This window comes from Oncorhynchus mykiss, chromosome 15 (assembly GCF_057628025.1).
Source record: "Oncorhynchus mykiss isolate SJ-2025 chromosome 15, ASM5762802v1, whole genome shotgun sequence".
Taxonomy (NCBI): domain Eukaryota; kingdom Metazoa; phylum Chordata; class Actinopteri; order Salmoniformes; family Salmonidae; genus Oncorhynchus; species Oncorhynchus mykiss.
In genome coordinates, this window is record NC_143036.1 from 78,618,333 (window position 1) to 78,636,521 (window position 18,189).

Consider the following 18,189-nt stretch of genomic DNA (forward strand, 5'->3'; position numbering starts at 1 on the left):
AGGACCCAGCATCCTCAGTTCTCTCCTCACACCTCCACTCTCCATGAAGGACCAAGCATCCTCAGTTCTCTCCTCACACTTCCACTCTCCATGAAGGACCAAGCATCCTCAGTTCTCTCCTCACACCTCCAGTCTCCATGAAGGACCAAGCATCCTCAGTTCTCTCCTCAGACTTCCAGTCTCCATGAAGGACCCAGCATCCTCAGTTCTCTCCTCACATCTCCACTACTGTAATGATATCTCTAGACAAAGCCCTGGGAGCTGAACTCAATGGTAATAATACATCATTTAGAACTACAACGATGTGCAATACTTGGCCATTTGAAACGATACTCTCTGCCCGAGATCCTCTGCAACATGCAGCCCGGATATTTCACTGTTGTTGTCACCACCTCAATCACCCATTGTATCCCTATGAATAGGTCATGATCTGTCTGTCTGCCCCTATAGGGGGGTAAGTACTGGAAGTACTATAAGCACTAAAGACATGCGATAGGCACACCTTTGACTGATGAAGAGGATTTCACTTCTCACTAAGTCTGTTTGTCCCATTGACACATCTAACGCCTCATCAATCGTCTGTGACGGCCAATTAATTCAATGAATGCTGATATTCACAGCTTTCCATCGGGCTATTCATGAGAAACCAATTTGCATCAGTAATCTGCCACGTGAAGCGGGCACAAAGCCTTTTGTGAAGGGAAGCCCAGGATCACTGGCAGCATGGCTGGTCTATCCTGGCTTTACTCCCCCTGTCAATATGTCTCAGAGGATACAGAAGGTGTGTGTGTGTGTGTGTGTGTGTGTGTGTGTGTGTGTGTGTGTGTGTGTGTGTGTGTGTGTGTGTGTGTGTGTGTTGTGTGTGTGTGTGTGTGTTCAAAGCCATGATCAACGATCCCCGTTTTAAATGACGTACAGCTTATAACAGGCTTCATAAAGCCTTCATAAACACAACATAAAGTGTCACAAATGATCTATAACCGTATGTCATGCTCTATAACAGGCTTCATAAAGCCTTCATAAACACAACATAAACGTGTCACAAATGATCTATAACCGTATGTCATGCTCTATAATAGGCTTCGTAAGTGTGGCGTAACTGTGTGACATAACCAGCAATGTCAAATGTGACATAATGTCACTATGTCAAAAATGAAGCTGTGCTTTATAGTGAGTGGGTGACAGAAGCACTGCTTCATAAAGGTTCGTATACATCATATGAAGGCTTCACGCAGCATTATAACCTCGTCATGCATCTCGGTAGAGCATCGCAGCACCGGGATAGTGTGTTAGGTTGTCATGACTACCCACACGTTAAAAAAAAACAATGTACGCGCTCATGACTAAAAGTCGCTTTTGGATAAAAGCGTCTGGTAAATTGCGTAAATTATATTATATTACTGTAAAACATTTCTAGGATGACCCAACCTCTTTACCTCCCTGGGTGCAGAGCCAATATTGGACCTGACCTCAACTTCCCCCACAATGCTGTGCTGCAGGATGACACACTCTAAAGTGCAGTCATACACAGCAACAAAAATGTTCGATACTTCCTTTTAAAATCGGTTATATTTTTTTTGCCTAACTCAATATTTATTCTCCAAATTCTGTTTTCTCTGTATTTGTTTTTCCAGGTTTCAGATTTCCCCCATTTTCCCCCACACTTTTTTAAAATAAAAAAACAACAAAATTTGATTTTCTGTGTTTACAACAACGGGGAATGAGTTCTCTAAGAAACTTAGATTTTTGAGTGTCGTTGCCCTTTAATTCCTTTAATTCCTGAACTGTGTTGTTTGGTCAGCGGTGTTTCTGTTGCGCTGTAAGTTGGCAAATCAAATGCTCATTTGTAGTGCCACCGGAAACCAGTCAGTTAAGCTTTATTTTATTGTAATTTAAATGAATTTGTAGTAGTTACGTGTTGAGTTAGATTACATACTGTAGCTATCGCAATCGTTATCTCAAATAATAGATACAGCCATGTCTCATAGTCACATCATGAGTTTTGTAAATAAAAGATGAATATAATACAAATTGAATTGAGTTTCCCATTTCCCCATTCAGAGTTTTTCTGGCGCACAATTGGCCCAGGGTCGTCCGGGGGTAGGGGAAGGCTTGGCCGGGGTAGGCCGTCATTGTAAATAACAATTTGTTCTTAACTAACTTGCCCAGTTAAATAACGGTTAAATAAATAAAATAATAAAACACAGAAATGTTTTTTCCTGATTTGAGTGACAAAGGCGTTTCCTCACAGACCTGTTAACTTTCTTTGTTGTTACTTTTAAAGTTGGAACCCTTCAGTACCTCCAGCAGGCAGAGAGGCACGGACCATTCCTCCGCCAGCTCAGGGAAAAGCTACGTTGTTCAGAGCCCCGCGTGCTGTTCGATGTAATTGCGTTGCTGGACTTTTTTGAAACGTAATGTTTTGACATTGTTTTTAAAAAAAAATATGAAAATGTTTACCAAAGGGGTCGTCTGACTTCAAAGTAAGTTCTGCCACATGCGATATAGAGTCTTTATAGATGTGTTATACATGACCGAGGGTGTCTCACTTCAAAGTAAGTTCTGCCACATGCGATATAGAGTCTTTATAGATGTGTTATACATGACCGAGGGTGTCTCACTTCAAAGTAAGTTCTGCCACATGCGATATAGAGTCTTTATAGATGTGTTATACATGACCGAGGGTGTCTCACTTCAAAGTAAGTTCTGCCACATGCGATATAGAGTCTTTATAGATGTGTTATAAATGACCGAGGGGGTCTCACTTCAAAGTAAGTTCTGCCACATGCGATATAGAGTCTTTATAGATGTGTTATACATGACCGAGGGTGTCTCACTTCAAAGTAAGTTCTGCCACATGCGATATAGAGTCTTTATAGATGTGTTATACATGACCGAGGGTGTCTCACTTCAAAGTAAGTTCTGCCACATGCGATATAGAGTCTTTATAGATGTGTTATACATGACCGAGGGGGTCTCACTTCAAAGTAAGTTCTGCCACATGCGATATAGAGTCTTTATAGATGTGTTATACATGACCGAGGGTGTCTCACTTCAAAGTAAGTTCTGCCACATGCGATATAGAGTCTTTATAGATGTGTTATACATGACCGAGGGTGTCTCACTTCAAAGTAAGTTCTGCCACATGCGATATAGAGTCTTTATAGATGTGTTATACATGACCGAGGGTGTCTCACTTCAAAGTAAGTTCTGCCACATGCGATATAGAGTCTTTATAGATGTGTTATAAATGACCGAGGGGGTCTCACTTCAAAGTAAGTTCTGCCACATGCGATATAGAGTCTTTATAGATGTGTTATACATGACCGAGGGTGTCTCACTTCAAAGTAAGTTCTGCCACATGCGATATAGAGTCTTTATAGATGTGTTATACATGACCGAGGGGGTCTCACTTCAAAGTAAGTTCTGCCACATGCGATATAGAGTCTTTATAGATGTGTTATACATGACCGAGGGGGTCTCACTTCAAAGTAAGTTCTGCCACATGCGATATAGAGTCTTTATAGATGTGTTATACATGACCGAGGGTGTCTCACTTCAAAGTAAGTTCTGCCACATGCGATATAGAGTCTTTATAGATGTGTTATACATGACCGAGGGTGTCTCACTTCAAAGTAAGTTCTGCCACATGCGATATAGAGTCTTTATAGATGTGTTATAAATGACCGAGGGTGTCTCACTTCAAAGTAAGTTCTGCCACATGCGATATAGAGTCTTTATAGATGTGTTATACATGACCGAGGGGGTCTCACTTCAAAGTAAGTATTACAGCAGACTATATAAAGTGTCAATAAATAGGTTATTTATGTTCTGCTGATCTATGAAGGTTCTCTCATGATCCCACAGGTTACTGTAGAGTGTGAGAGGTATTTAAATTGGTTGATGGACATGCAAAGCGTGTGTGTGTGTGTGTGTGTTCGTGTGTGTGTGTGTGTGTGTGTGCGTGTGCATGTGTGTGTGTGTGTGTGTGTGTCAGAACTAAGATGATTTGGACTAGTCCAACCTGAGACTACCTCACCAGGTATTCCTCCTCTGTTCCCATGGAGACCAGTGTTTGATTACAACCTGTTACAATGGTGCCCACATTTTAATGGCTAATCTTTCAGTGGGGGGGGGGGGGGGGGGGGGTGTCAAAGACCCGACCGGGCCCAGCACCACGCGGTGTGACTCGTTGTATTGTTCTGTATGTGTACGGAGAAACATGTGACATGCCTCTGGAAGAAAAGCCACTTTCAATGTCCTTATGTTGGTGGCTTTCATCAAGGTCAGTGCTTCTTTGTGCGTCGTCGTCTCCAGGCTATTGGACACACAGCACATAGAAACCTGGCATAGCAACCATTCAGAGTTGGCCTGAGTGGGAGGGACCGTAGAATTACATGGGAGTGGCCTCACTGAGTAAAGTATGTGTCATCCTTAGCGAGCAAAAACGTTCCCTCTGGTCGTCACTATTTAACACAGCCACAAAGTTATAATTATGGCTCAACATTTCCACAATTTAACCCTAACTAATGAAGGACACATTTGATGTGTTGGGTCATCAAATCAAATCAAATGTATTTATATAGCCCTTCGTTCATCAGCTGATATCTCAAAGTGCTGTACAGAAACCCAGCCTAAAACCCCAAACAGCAAGCAATGCAGGTGTAGAAGCACGGTGGCTAGGAAAAACTCCCTAGAAAGGCCAGAACCTAGGAAGAAACCTAGAGAGGAACCAGGCTCTGAGGGGTGGCCAGTCCTCTTCTGGCTGTGCCGGGTGGAGAGGAACCAGGCTATGAGGTGTGGCCAGTCCTCTTCTGGCTGTGCCGGGTGGAGATTATAACAGAACATGGCCAAGATGTTCAAACGTTCATAAATGACCTGCAGGATCAAATAATAATAATCACAGTAGTTGTCGACCTTCGGCACATTTGGCCAGGAAGTGTCCGGGGAATGAGATTCGGTGTAAATGTGACTAACGTGACTTCACTTTAGAGAGTGTTGGAATCCTGCAGCACAATATGTCATCCTTTACAAAGCACATGTTTATGTCATATTTGCCATAGTGGGTTATGTCACATTTGACATTGGTGATTATGTCACATTTGACATTGGTGATTATGTCACTTTTGACATTGGTGATTATGTTCACATTTGACATTGGTGATTATGTTCACATTTGACATTGGTGATTATGTCACATTTGACATTGGTGATTATGTCACTTTTGACATTGGTGATTATGTCACATTTGACATTGGTGATTATGTCACATTTGACATTGGTGATTATGTTCACATTTGACATTGGTGATTATGTCACATTTGACATTGGTGATTATGTCACATTTGACATTGGTGATTATGTCACATTTGACATTGGTGATTATGTCACATTTGACATTGGTGATTATGTCACATTTGACATTGGTGATTATGTCACAAAGTTGTACCACATTTGTGAACCCCTTAATAAAGCACGACATACGGTTATAGATGCTCTGTAACAAACACATTTATGTAGTGCTCATGAAGGCATTATGAAGGCTTTATAAGCTGAACGTCATTTTAAAAAACGGGAGCCGAAATATCACGTGTTGTTTTAGACACCCGAGAGGAAGGATGGCTGATTTCCAGATGATTAACGTTGCTTCGTCTGAATAGAGAACTTGTCAAACTACGACAGGTTTAGACAACATTATTCACCACAGACGGATGATGACGAATCTAAAAGATCTTCTGTCTGGTCACGCCAATTATTGCCCTGGCAAGCGCTGTGAAGCAATTATCTATCATTATTGTCAACCCCCCACCCCCCACCCCCAAAAAATATCTAGTCATCCTAAAGCAGGTGAAGCATGAACAAAATGTCCTATTTGGAAAGCAGACTGAATTGACAGCGTCAATAATAATACTAATAATCCCTTACCTTGTATTTAACGCCTGGTCCTTGGTGGCCCTGGATTACAGATCAGGGATTAGAGATTACGCTGCACTGAACAAACTCTACTATTATTATTATAGTCTGACCAACACAGGAGAAGATATAGAAGCTGAGTTTACTATTCAGGGTGGCATCTCTGCAGAGTCTTCGCCAATATTACACTACACCACCCACCTGGAAAACATTTTTACAAACTGTCCAGTCTTTGATGTATAAATTCTCCTTTTTAAAACATCAGAGGAGTTTTATAACCCAACTAACTGATTCTGAATCGCACATTTTTAATTAAGGTCTTACGTTTCTCTTGTCCTCGCTTTCTTGTTACGTTTAGAATTCCCCCTGCACTTTATACCGAGGAAGTCCATCTACTTCCTATAGGATGTCCATCTACTTCCTATAGGATGTCCATCTACTTCCTATAGGATGTCCATCTACTTCCTTAAGGATGTCCATCTACTTCCTATAGGATGTCCATCTACTTCCTATAGGATGTCCATCTACTTCCTATAGGATGTCCATCTACTTCCTATAGGATGTCCATCTACTTCCTTTCAGCACTACTTTAGCCATCCACATTGGGCTAACGTTGAACTGTTCACTAAATTAGAGAGGGAGGGAGGGAGAGGGAGAGAGAGAGAGAGAGAGAGAGAGAGAGAGAGAGAGAGAGAACACAGTAGCCTAGGGTATGTATTGGGATTCAGGGGGAGCCAGGCTGAGGTTCTGTGGTTTGGTCCTGGCCTGAGGTTCTTTCCTCGGGCAAGGTGCTGCATTGGCGGCAGGCTGCAAATTTACCACTCTGATTTCGAGTGCTGCTGTGGTGAGCTGTCAAAGCGAGTCGCTCTGACTGCGTTCCCCAAGTTCCTGATTAGCCCCTACCTCTCCCTCCTCCTCTCCCCAATCAGTCCACTCCAGCGATGCTGTTTCAACACATTTAGCAGTGAGCTCTTATGGTTTCCCAGACATTAGAAATGGACCTGACTGGCTGACTGCCTGACTGGCTGGCTGGCTGACTGACTGACAAGCTGACAATGACTGAATGACAGACTGACTGGCTGACTGAATGGCTGACTGACTGAATGATAATAATGGCAGACTGAATGATAGTACTGATAGTAATGACAGACTGAATGATAGTAATGATAGTAATGAGAGACTGAATGATAGTACTAGATGGTAATGGCAGACTGAATGATAGTACTGATGGTAATGACAGACTGAATGATAGTACTAGATGGTAATGGCAGACTGAATGATAGTACTAGATGGTAATGACAGACTGAATGATAGTACTAGATGGTAATGGCAGACTGAATGGTAGTACTAGATAGTAATGGCAGACTGAATGATAGTACTGATAGTAATGACAGACTGAATGATAGTACTGATAGTAATGACAGACTGAATGATAGTACTAGATGGTAATGGCAGACTGAATGATAGTACTAGATGGTAATGACAGACTGAATGATAGCACTGATGGTAATGACAGACTGAATGATAGTACTGATGGTAATGCCAGACTGAATGACAGTGCCGATGATAATGGCAGACTGAATGATAGTAATGATAGTAATGACAGACTGAATTATAGTACTGATGGTAATGACAGACTGAATGATAGTACTAGATGGTAATGACAGACTGAATGATAGTACTGATGATAATGGCAGACTGAATGATAGTACTAGATGGTAATGACAGACTGAATGATAGTACTGATGATAATGGCAGACTGAATGATAGTACTGATGGTAATGACAAACTGAATGATAGTACTAGATGGTAATGACAGACTGAATGATAGTACTAGATGGTAATGACAGACTGAATGATAGCACTGATAGTAATGACAGACTGAATGATAGTACTGATAGTAATGACAGACTGAATGATAGTACTAGATGGTAATGACAGACTGAATGATAGTACTGATAGTAATGACAGACTGAATGATAGTACTAGATGGTAATGACAGACTGAATGATAGTACTGATAGTAATGACAGACTGAATGATAGTACTAGATTGTGGCAACAGACATGGTCATCCTGTTTCTAGCCCCCAACCAACTTAGCAGTATATTGTATTTTTTTCGCTGTTATTTCTGACATTATTTGCTCAAAACGTTTCTTGCATAATTAATCTACAGCCGTGAATAACTTTTGGATATTAGATCGGCGGTCACTCACCAGCATTTAGATTCAATTTCCCTGTATTGGATCCTTTGTTTATACTCCCTGAGGCAGTTCCATCCATCCTGGGGGCTGCTCCAAGACACCGTCACTGCAGAAGAAGAACAAGGAGAGGGCTCTTAGTCAGACTCAGGAGGCCTGCATTACCATCCATCGCTTCCGGGTGTATTATTGTCCTTACTTTCCGTCCCTGTACAATAAAGCAGACGAGGATCTCCTTCCAGAGAAACATCAGGGACCGTAACGTACTCTGTTTTGTGGAACCATGGCTCTCTCCGGATATACCGTCCCCATACAGTCAGCCTGTGGGGTTCTCCATATATCACGCGGACAGGAAGAAAGAACTCTCCGGGAAAAATAAAAGATGGAGTTGTATGTTTCATGATGAACTACTCATGGTGGTAATGAACAGGAAGTCCTTTTGTTCTCCCGAAACTGGAATACATCACCATCAATTACCTCCCAAGATCATTTTTCTTCGGTCATCTTCACGGCCGTGTATGTCCCCCCCCCCCCCCCCCCCCCCCAAGCCAACACTGCTATGGAACTACACTGAAAGATGGAAACCACATATCCTGAAGCCGCATCGACTGTAGCTGGGGACTTTAATAAAGAAAATTGGACACAGGCCTCCATTTTGCTCCCCTCCTCCTATTGTCAGAAATTTAAACAGGAAGGGAGGGACCCATTGTAAGGACTGTTCAACGTAGGTCTGACCAATCGAAATCTATGCCTTCAAGATTGTTTTGATCACATGGACTGGGAAATGTTTGTGTTGTCTCTGAAAATAATATCAATGTATACACTGAGTTCATCAGGAGGATGATGTTCCCACCGTGATGATTACAATTTATCCGAACCATAAACCATGGATAGATGACATCATTTGCCCGAATCTGAAAGCACATTTAACCACGTCAATTTGACTTGGAACATGGACGTGTACAAACTGACCAGCTATGCCCTCTGTAACGCAATCAAACAGGCAAAACGACAGTACATGGACGAAGTGGAGTCGCAATTCAACGACTCAGACTCGAGACGTATGTGGCAGGGACTCCAGACAATCAAGGATTATAAAGGGAAAACCAGCCACGTCGCAGACACCGACGCCTCGCCTCCCGACAAGCTAAACACCTTCATATCCGCGCCTCCCGACAAGCTAAACACCTTCATATCCTCGCCTCCCGACAAGCTAAACACCTTCATATCCTCGCCTCCCGACAAGCTAAACACCTTCATATCCTCGCCTCCCGACAAGCTAAACACCTTCATATCCTCGCCTCCCGACAAGCTAAACACCTTCATATCCTCGCCTCCCGACAAGCTAACCACCTTCATATCCTCGCCTCCCGACAAGCTAAACACCTTCATATCCTCGCCTCCCGACAAGCTAAACACCTTCATATCCTCGCCTCCCGACAAGCTAAACACCTTCATATCCTCGCCTCCCGACAAGCTAAACACCTTCATATCCTCGCCTCCCGACAAGCTAAACACCTTCATATCCTCGCCTCCCGACAAGCTAACCACCTTCATATCCTCGCCTCCCGACAAGCTAAACACCTTCATATCCTTGCCTCCCGACAAGCTAAACACCTTCATCATTCACTGTATCAGGAAGATGGCAGACTGTGTATGGCGTCGTGTGGGGGCGAGCAGTTTGATGATGTCAACGTTGTGAACAGGGTGCGCCATAGTGGTGGTGGTGTTATGGTATGGGCAGGCTTAAGCTACGGACAACGAACACAATTGTATTTTATCGATGGCAATTTGAATGAGCAGAGATACCGTGACGAGAACCTTGAGGACCATTGTTGTACTAGTAATTCAACGCCATCACCTCATGTTTCAGTATGATAATGGACGTCTCCATGTCGCAAGTATCTGTACACAATTCCTGGAAGCTGAAAATGTCCCAGTTCTTCCATGGCCTGCATACTCATCAGACATGTGACCCATTGAGCATGTTTGGGATGCTCTGGATCGACGTATACGACAGCGTGTTCCAGTTCCCGCCAATATCCAGCAACTTCACACAGCCATTGAAGAGGAGTGGGACAACATTCCACGGGCCACCAATCAACAGCCTGATCAAATCTATTCAAAGATGTGTCGCTCTGCATGTGGTAAATGGTGGCCACACCAGATACTGGCTGGTTTTATAATCCATGGCCCTACCTTTCTTTTAAGGTATCTGTGACCAACAGATGCAGGGCCTTCGGAAAGTACTCAGACCCCTTGACTTTTTCCACATTTTGTTACGTTACAGACTTATTCTAACATGGATTAAAATATAAAATCCTCAGCAATCTACACTGAATACCTTATGATGACAAAGCGACTGTGTGGGCCGTCAAGGTAAATAAGAATTTGTTCTTAACCGACTTGCCTGGTTAAATACAGGTTAAATAGAATACAAAATAATGACTCTCAGACCATGAGAAACAAGATTCTCTGGTCTGATGAAACCAAGTTGAAAACTTGTATTATGTATTACTGTACTGTATTGTTGGAGCTATAAACACAAGCATTATGTAGTACTGTACTGTTGGAGATATAAACACAAGCATTATGTATTACTGTACTGTTGGAGCTATAAACACAAGCATTATGTATTACTCTACTGTACTGATGGAGCTATAAACACAAGCATTATGTATTACTGTACTGTTGGAGCTATAAACACAAGCATTATGTATTACTGTACTGTTGGAGCTATAAACACAAGCATTATGTATTACTGTACTGTACTGTTGGAGCTATAAACACAAGCATTATGTATTACTGTACTGTTGGAGCTATAAACACAAACATTATGTATTACTGTACTGTACTGTTGGAGCTATGAACACAAGCATTATGTATTACTGTACTGTTGGAGCTATAAACACAAGCATTATGTATTACTGTACTGTTGGAGCTATAAACACAAGCATTATGTATTACTGTACTGTTGGAGCTATAAACACAAGCATTATGTATTACTGTACTGTACTGTTGGAGCTATGAACACAAGCATTATGTATTACTGTACTGTTGGAGCTATAAACACAAGCATTATGTATTACTGTACTGTTGGAGCTATAAACACAAGCATTATGTATTACTGTACTGTTGGAGCTATAAACACAAGCATTATGTATTACTGTACTGTACTGATGGAGCTATAAACACAAGCATTATGTATTACTGTACTGTACTGTTGGAGCTATAAACACAAGCATTATGTATTACTGTACTCTTGGAGATAGATACACAAGCATTTCACTGCATCTGCGATATCTTTAAGATATGTGAAAGTGACCAATAACATTTGATATGATTTGACCGACAGACCAATGTCTGACTGATTAACTGGTTAATTGGTTAATTGATTCCCCCCCCCCCCCCCCCCCCCCCCCAGGCCATGCAGAAGGAAGGGAAGGACATCAACATTAAGGAGGTGATGGACTGCTGGACCCTCCAGATGGGTTATCCTGTTGTGACCATCAGTAAGAACTACAGTCTGGACCACAGCGTCACCATCACACAGGAACACTTTGTCTACGACAGGGAGGCCAGGTTCAGAGACCCTGACCTTTTCAACAGAAGGTAGGTACTGTCAGCTGAGGACTGCAGACATTTTTATTCTGGTTTATAACCCTTCTTTATATTATTAATATTCTTCTTCTTTTATTGGTCTCACTTCCACAACGACAAAGAGGGCAAAGCGAGAAGCTAAAAACCATGTCTGAAGATACTGGTCTTCTCCTGTCCACACAGTGGAGGTAACAGACAACTAGTCTTCTCCTGTCCACACAGTGGAGGTAACAGACAGACAACTAGTCTTCTCCTGTCCACACAGTGGAGGTAACAGACAACTAGTCTTCTCCTGTCCACACAGTGGAGGTAACAGATAGACAACTAGTCTTCTCCTGTCCACACAGTGGAGGTAACAGACAGACAACTAGTCTTCTCCTGTCCACACAGTGGAGGTAACAGACAGACAACTAGTCTTCTCCTGTCCACACAGTGGAGGTAACAGACAACTAGTCTTCTCCTGTCCACACAGTGGAGGTAACAGACAACTAGTCTTCTCCTGTCCACACAGTGGAGGTAACAGACAACTAGTCTTCTCCTGTCCACACAGTGGAGGTAACAGACAGACAACTAGTCTTCTCCTGTCCACACAGTGGAGGTAACAGACAACTAGTCTTCTCCTGTCCACACAGTGGAGGTAACAGACAACTAGTCTTCTCCTGTCCACACAGTGGAGGTAACAGACAACTAGTCTTCTCCTGTCCACACAGTGGAGGTAACAGACAGACAACTAGTCTTCTCCTGTCCACACAGTGGAGGTAACAGACAACTAGTCTTCTCCTGTCCACACAGTGGAGGTAACAGACAACTAGTCTTCTCCTGTCCACACAGTGGAGGGAACAGACAACTAGTCTTCTCCTGTCCACACAGTGGAGGTAACAGACAACTAGTCTTCTCCTGTCCACACAGTGGAGGTAACAGACAACTAGTCTTCTCCTGTCCACACAGTGGAGGTAACAGACAACTAGTCTTCTCCTGTCCACACAGTGGAGGGAACAGACAACTAGTCTTCTCCTGTCCACACAGTGGAGGGAACAGACAACTAGTCTTCTCCTGTCCACACAGTGGAGGGAACAGACAACTAGTCTTCTCCTGTCCACACAGTGGAGGTAACAGACAGCTGTCGATCAGGTCTACTGTATTACTAAACTGTTCTCTCCCAGATGATCTCTCTCTCTTTCGTTGTAAATATGTAAATATTATTATTTAAAGTTTGTATTGTTTCATTTGCTTGTTTTATTCACACCTGCAGTGTCGGAGCTGAAGAATTTCACTGTACAATGCAACTACATCTGCGTCCCTGTACATGGGACTAATACAATCTAATCTAATATCCCTCTCGCTTATGCAGAGCTGTGTTCAGACGGGTAGAGCTGTGTTCAGAACGGTAGAACTGTGTTCAGAGGGGTAGAGTTGTGTTCAGAGGGGTAGAGCTGTGTTCAGACGGTTAGGACTGTGTTCAGAGGGGTAGAGTTGTGTTCAGAAGGGTAGAGTTGTGTTCAGAAAGGTAGAACTGTGTTCAGAATGGTAGAGCTGTGTTCAGAAGGGTAGAACTGTGTTCAGGCGGGTAGGACTGTGTTCAGAAGGGTAGAACTGTGTTCAGGCGGGTAGGACTTTGTTCAGAAGGGTAGAACTGTGTTCAGAAGGGTAGAACTGTGTTCAGAAGCGTAGGACTGTGTTCAGAAGGGTAGAGTTGTGTTCAGAAGGGTAGAACTGTGTTCAGAGGGTAGAACTGTGTTTAGAAGGGTAGAACTGTGTTCAGAAGGGTAGAACTGTGTTCAGAAGGGTAGAACTGTGTTCAGAAGGGTAGAACTGTGTTCAGAAGGGTAGAGTTGTGTTCAGAAGGGTAGAACTGTGTTCAGAGGGTAGAACTGTGTTCAGAATGGTAGAGCTGTGTTTAGAAGGGTAGAACTGTGTTCAGAAGGGTAGGACTGTGTTCAAAGGGTAGAACTGTGTTTAGAAGGGTATAACTGTGTTCAGAAGCAGTAGTGTTCAGGAGAAGCCCTGGCAACATGTGGATGGATTAGTTTAATCTTCCATGAAGGTGAGGCTAATAATTCATTCTGAACCAATCTGGTATCCCTCCCTCGTGTTCCTCTGATTCGGGCCGACAAGGCCGCTAGCGAGGCGAGGAGAGGGATAAGCGAGGAGAGGAGAGGCAAGGGACATCATCTCTGCATCCTAATACTGGTCTTCTCTCCATGCTTTACCGCTGCCCTGGGGAAGGAGTTTTCCTCCAAAAATCCAATTTTTACTTAAGAAAAAACTATTGTTTCAATGTTTTGCTAAATAAATCTCCCCTTCTTAGAAGACGAGGAGGGAGGAAGGGGAAAAGGGTAATCAGGGAAACTTCACACCACTGAAGGCTGTAGATAATGTAGTGGAAACTTCACACCACTGAAGGCTGTAGATAATGTAGCGGAAACTTCACACCACTGAAGGCTGTAGATAATGTAGCGGAAACTTCACACCACTGAAGGCTGTAGATAATGTAGCGGAAACTTCACACCACTGAAGGCTGTAGATAATGTAGCGGAAACTGCACACCACTGAAGGCTTTAGATAATGTAGCGGAAACTTCACGCCACTGAAGGCTGTAGATAATGTAGCGGAAACTGCACACCACTGAAGGCTTTAGATAATGTAGCGGAAACTCCACACCACTGAAGGCTGTAGATAATGTAGCGGAAACTTCACACCACTGAAGGCTTTAGATAATGTAGGGGAAACTTCACACCACTGAAGGTTGTAGATAATGTAGTGGAAACTTCACACCACTGAAGGCTGTAGATAATGTAGCGGAAACTTCACACCACTGAAGGCTTTAGATAATGTAGGGAAACTTCACACCACTGAAGGCTGTAGATAATGTAGCGGAAACTTCACACCACTGAAGGCTGTAGATAATGTAGCGGAAACTTCACACCACTGAAGGCTTTAGATAATATAGCGGAAACTTCACACCACTGAAGGCTGTAGATAATGTAGAGGAAACTTCACACCACTGAAGGCTGTAGATAATGTAGCGGAAACTGCACACCACTGAAGGCTGTAGATAATGTAGGGGAAACTTCACACAACTGAAAGCTGTAGATAATGTAGATGAAACTTCACACCACTGAAGGCTGTAGATAATGTAGCGGAAACTTCACACCACTGAAGGCTTTAGATAATATAGCGGAAACTTCACACCACTGAAGGCTTTAGATAATGTAGGGGAAACTGCACACCACTGAAGGCTTTAGATAATGTAGCGGAAACTTCACACCACTGAAGGCTGTAGATAATGTAGCGGAAACTTCACACCACTGAAGGCTTTAGATAATGTAGGGAAACTTCACACCAGTGAAGGCTGTAGATAATGTAGCGGAAACTTCACACCACTGAAGGCTGTAGATAATGTAGTGGAAACTTCACACCACTGAAGGCTGTAGATAATGTAGAGGAAACTTCACACCACTGAAGGCTTTAGATAATGTAGCGGAAACTTCACACCACTGAAGGCTGTAGATAATGTAGGGGAAACTTCACACCACTGAAAGCTGTAGATAATGTAGCTGAAACTTCACACCACTGAAGGCTGTAGATAATGTAGCGGAAACTTCACACCACTGAAGGCTTTAGATAATGTAGCGGAAACTTCACACCACTAAAGGATTCAGATAATGTAGGGGAAACTTCACACCACTGAAGGCTTTAGATAATGTAGCGGACACTTCACACCACTGAAGGCTTTAGATAATGTAGGGGCAACTTCACACCACTGAAGGTTGTAGATAATGTAGTGGAAACTTCACACCACTGAAGGCTGTAGATAATGTAGCGGAAACTTCACACCACTGAAGGCTGTAGATAATGTAGCGGAAACTTCACACCACTGAAGGCTGTAGATAATGCAGCGGAAACTTCACACCACTGAAGGCTGTAGATAATGAAGGGGAAACTTCACACCACTGAAGGCTGTAGATAATGCAGCGGAAACTTCACACCACTGAAGGCTGTAGATAATGTAGCGGAAACTTCACACCACTGAAGGCTGTAGATAATGTAGCGGAAACTTCACACCACTGAAGGCTGTAGATAATGCAGCGGAAACTTCACACCACTGAAGGCTGTAGATAATGTAGGGGAAACTTCACACCACTGAAGGCTGTAGATAATGTAGGGGAAACTTCACACCACTGAAGGCTGTATAAAATGTAGGGGACACTTCACACCACTGAAGGCTGTATAAAATGTAGGGGACACTTCACACCACTGAAGGCTGTAGATAATGTAGGGGAAACTTCACACCACTGAAGGCTGTAGATAATGTAGCGGAAACTTCACACCACTGAAGGCTGTAGATAATGAAGGGGAAACTTCACACCACTGAAGGCTGTAGATAATGTAGGGGAAACTTCACACCACTGAAGGCTGTAGATAATGTAGCGGAAACTTCACACCACTGAAGGCTGTAGATAATGAAGGGGAAACTTCACACCACTGAAGGCTGTAGATAATGTAGGGGAAACTTCACACCACTGAAGGCTGTAGATAATGTAGGGGAAACTTCACACCACTGAAGGCTGTAGATAATGAAGGGGAAACTTCACACCACTGAAGGCTGTAGATAATGTAGGGAAAACTTCACACCACTGAAGGCTGTAGATAATGTAGCGGAAACTTCACACCACTGAAGGCTGTAGATAATGTAGCGGAAACTTCACACCACTGAAGGCTGTAGATAATAAAGGGGAAACTTCACACCACTGAAGGCTGTAGATAATGTAGGGGAAACTTCACACCACTGAAGGCTGTAGATAATGTAGGGGAAACTTCACACCACTGAAGGCTGTAGATAATGTAGTGGAAACTTCACACCACTGAAGGCTGTAGTTAATATAGCCTGTCCAATCGATGCTGCATAATATTTCTAAAATGCTCTTCTGCAGGGCACATACTGTACTGACAGGGCACGTCACCCCCTCTCGGTTGTCAATGGCAACCTTTATCTCCCGTCCTCACCTGCCGTTGGTAGACTTGTTTTTTTTTCGGTCTTAGCGTGCTTCTTCTGAAAGCTTACTGGAGAAAGAAGAAGAAACCAGAACTGCTAATGGTGACTCAAACACCCCAGCTTTCTCAGTTTGCCATTTAAAACAAGTAAACACCATTAACCCTTTACATTCCCCCCAACCCATCATAGCTGGCTACCTTGGCCTGCACTGGGAAATAATGAGAAAAGGCTTTTTAAGGAATCAATAGGTAAGCTAGCAGGCTCCCCCACACCAGAGAGAGAGAGAGAGAGAGAAGAGATAGAGAGAGAGAGAGAGAGGGAGAGAAGAGAGAGAGAGAAGAGAGAGAGAGAGAGACAGAGAAGAGAGAAGAGAGAGAGAGAAGAGAGAGAGACAGAGAGAGAGAGACAGAGAAGAGAGGGAGAGAGAGAGAGAGAGTGAGAGAGACAGAGAGAGAGAGAGAGAAGAGAGAGAGAAGAGAGAGAGAGAGACAGAGAAGAGAGAAGAGAGAGAGAGAAGAGAGAGAGACAGAGAGAGAGACAGAGAAGAGAGAGAGAGAGACAGAGAAGAGAGAGAGAGACAGAGAGAGAGAGCGAGAGAGAGAGATGCTGTTTTACATGCTCTGAACCAACTCTTCTGGACATCAGGACAGTGATTACTCACCTCGAACTGGACAAAGATTTTTTCTTTAATCAAATCTTTGTCTTTCTTTCTTTTTTTACACGTGCCGAATACAACAGTGAAATGCTGAGTAACAATCCCTTAACCAACAATGCAGTTTAAATAATATACAACAGTGAAATGCTGAGTAACAATCCCTTAACCATCAATGCAGTGTAAATAAAAAAATAAGTGTTGAGAAAGTATTTACTAAAATAAACTGAATTTAAAAAATTTGAAAAACAATAAATAATGACAGAGCAACAATGGAATAGTAGGTTGAGGTAATTGAGGTAATATGTACAGTACATGTGGGGGGGGGGGGGGGGGGGGTGTCAATGCAAATAGTCTGGGTAGCCGTTTGATTAGCTGTTCAGGAGTCTGATAGGTTGGGGGTAGAAGCTGTTAAAAAGAAGAAGCCTCGTTATTTTTCTGTCATTTTATTGTTGGCCCGATGCTTCACTTGGTGTGATGAGGCCTGATGCTTCACTTGGTGTGATGAGGCCTGATGCTTCACTTGGTGTGATGAGGCCCGATGCTCTACTTGTTGTGATGAGGCCTGATGCTTCACTTGGTGTGATGAGGCCCGATGCTTCACTTGGTGTGATGAGGCCTGATGCTCCACTTGGTGTGATGAGGCCCGATGCTCCACTTGGTGTGATGAGGCCCGATGCTCTACTTGTTGTGATGAGGCCTGATGCTTCACTTGGTGTGATGAGGCCCGATGCTTCACTTGGTGTGATGAGGCCTGATGCTCCACTTGGTGTGATGAGGCCCGATGCTCCACTTGGTGTGATGAGGCCCGATGCTCTACTTGTTGTG

General features: G+C 43.3%; 1 protein-coding gene across 2 annotated transcripts in view; it reads left to right on the top strand.

The window, feature by feature from the left end:
* Positions 1 to 18,189, top strand: part of LOC110512778 (thyrotropin-releasing hormone-degrading ectoenzyme) — a 391,934-nt gene that overhangs the window by 303,428 nt on the left and 70,317 nt on the right. For both annotated transcript variants that reach the window (XR_016486919.1, XM_090201291.1), the window contains exon 9: positions 11,538 to 11,725. Coding sequence is in view for 1 of the 2 variants with exons in the window: in XM_090201291.1 (XP_090057417.1) it covers positions 11,538 to 11,725 (188 nt within the window). In the remaining variant the exon portion in view is untranslated. The remainder of the gene's footprint in view (positions 1 to 11,537; positions 11,726 to 18,189) is intronic.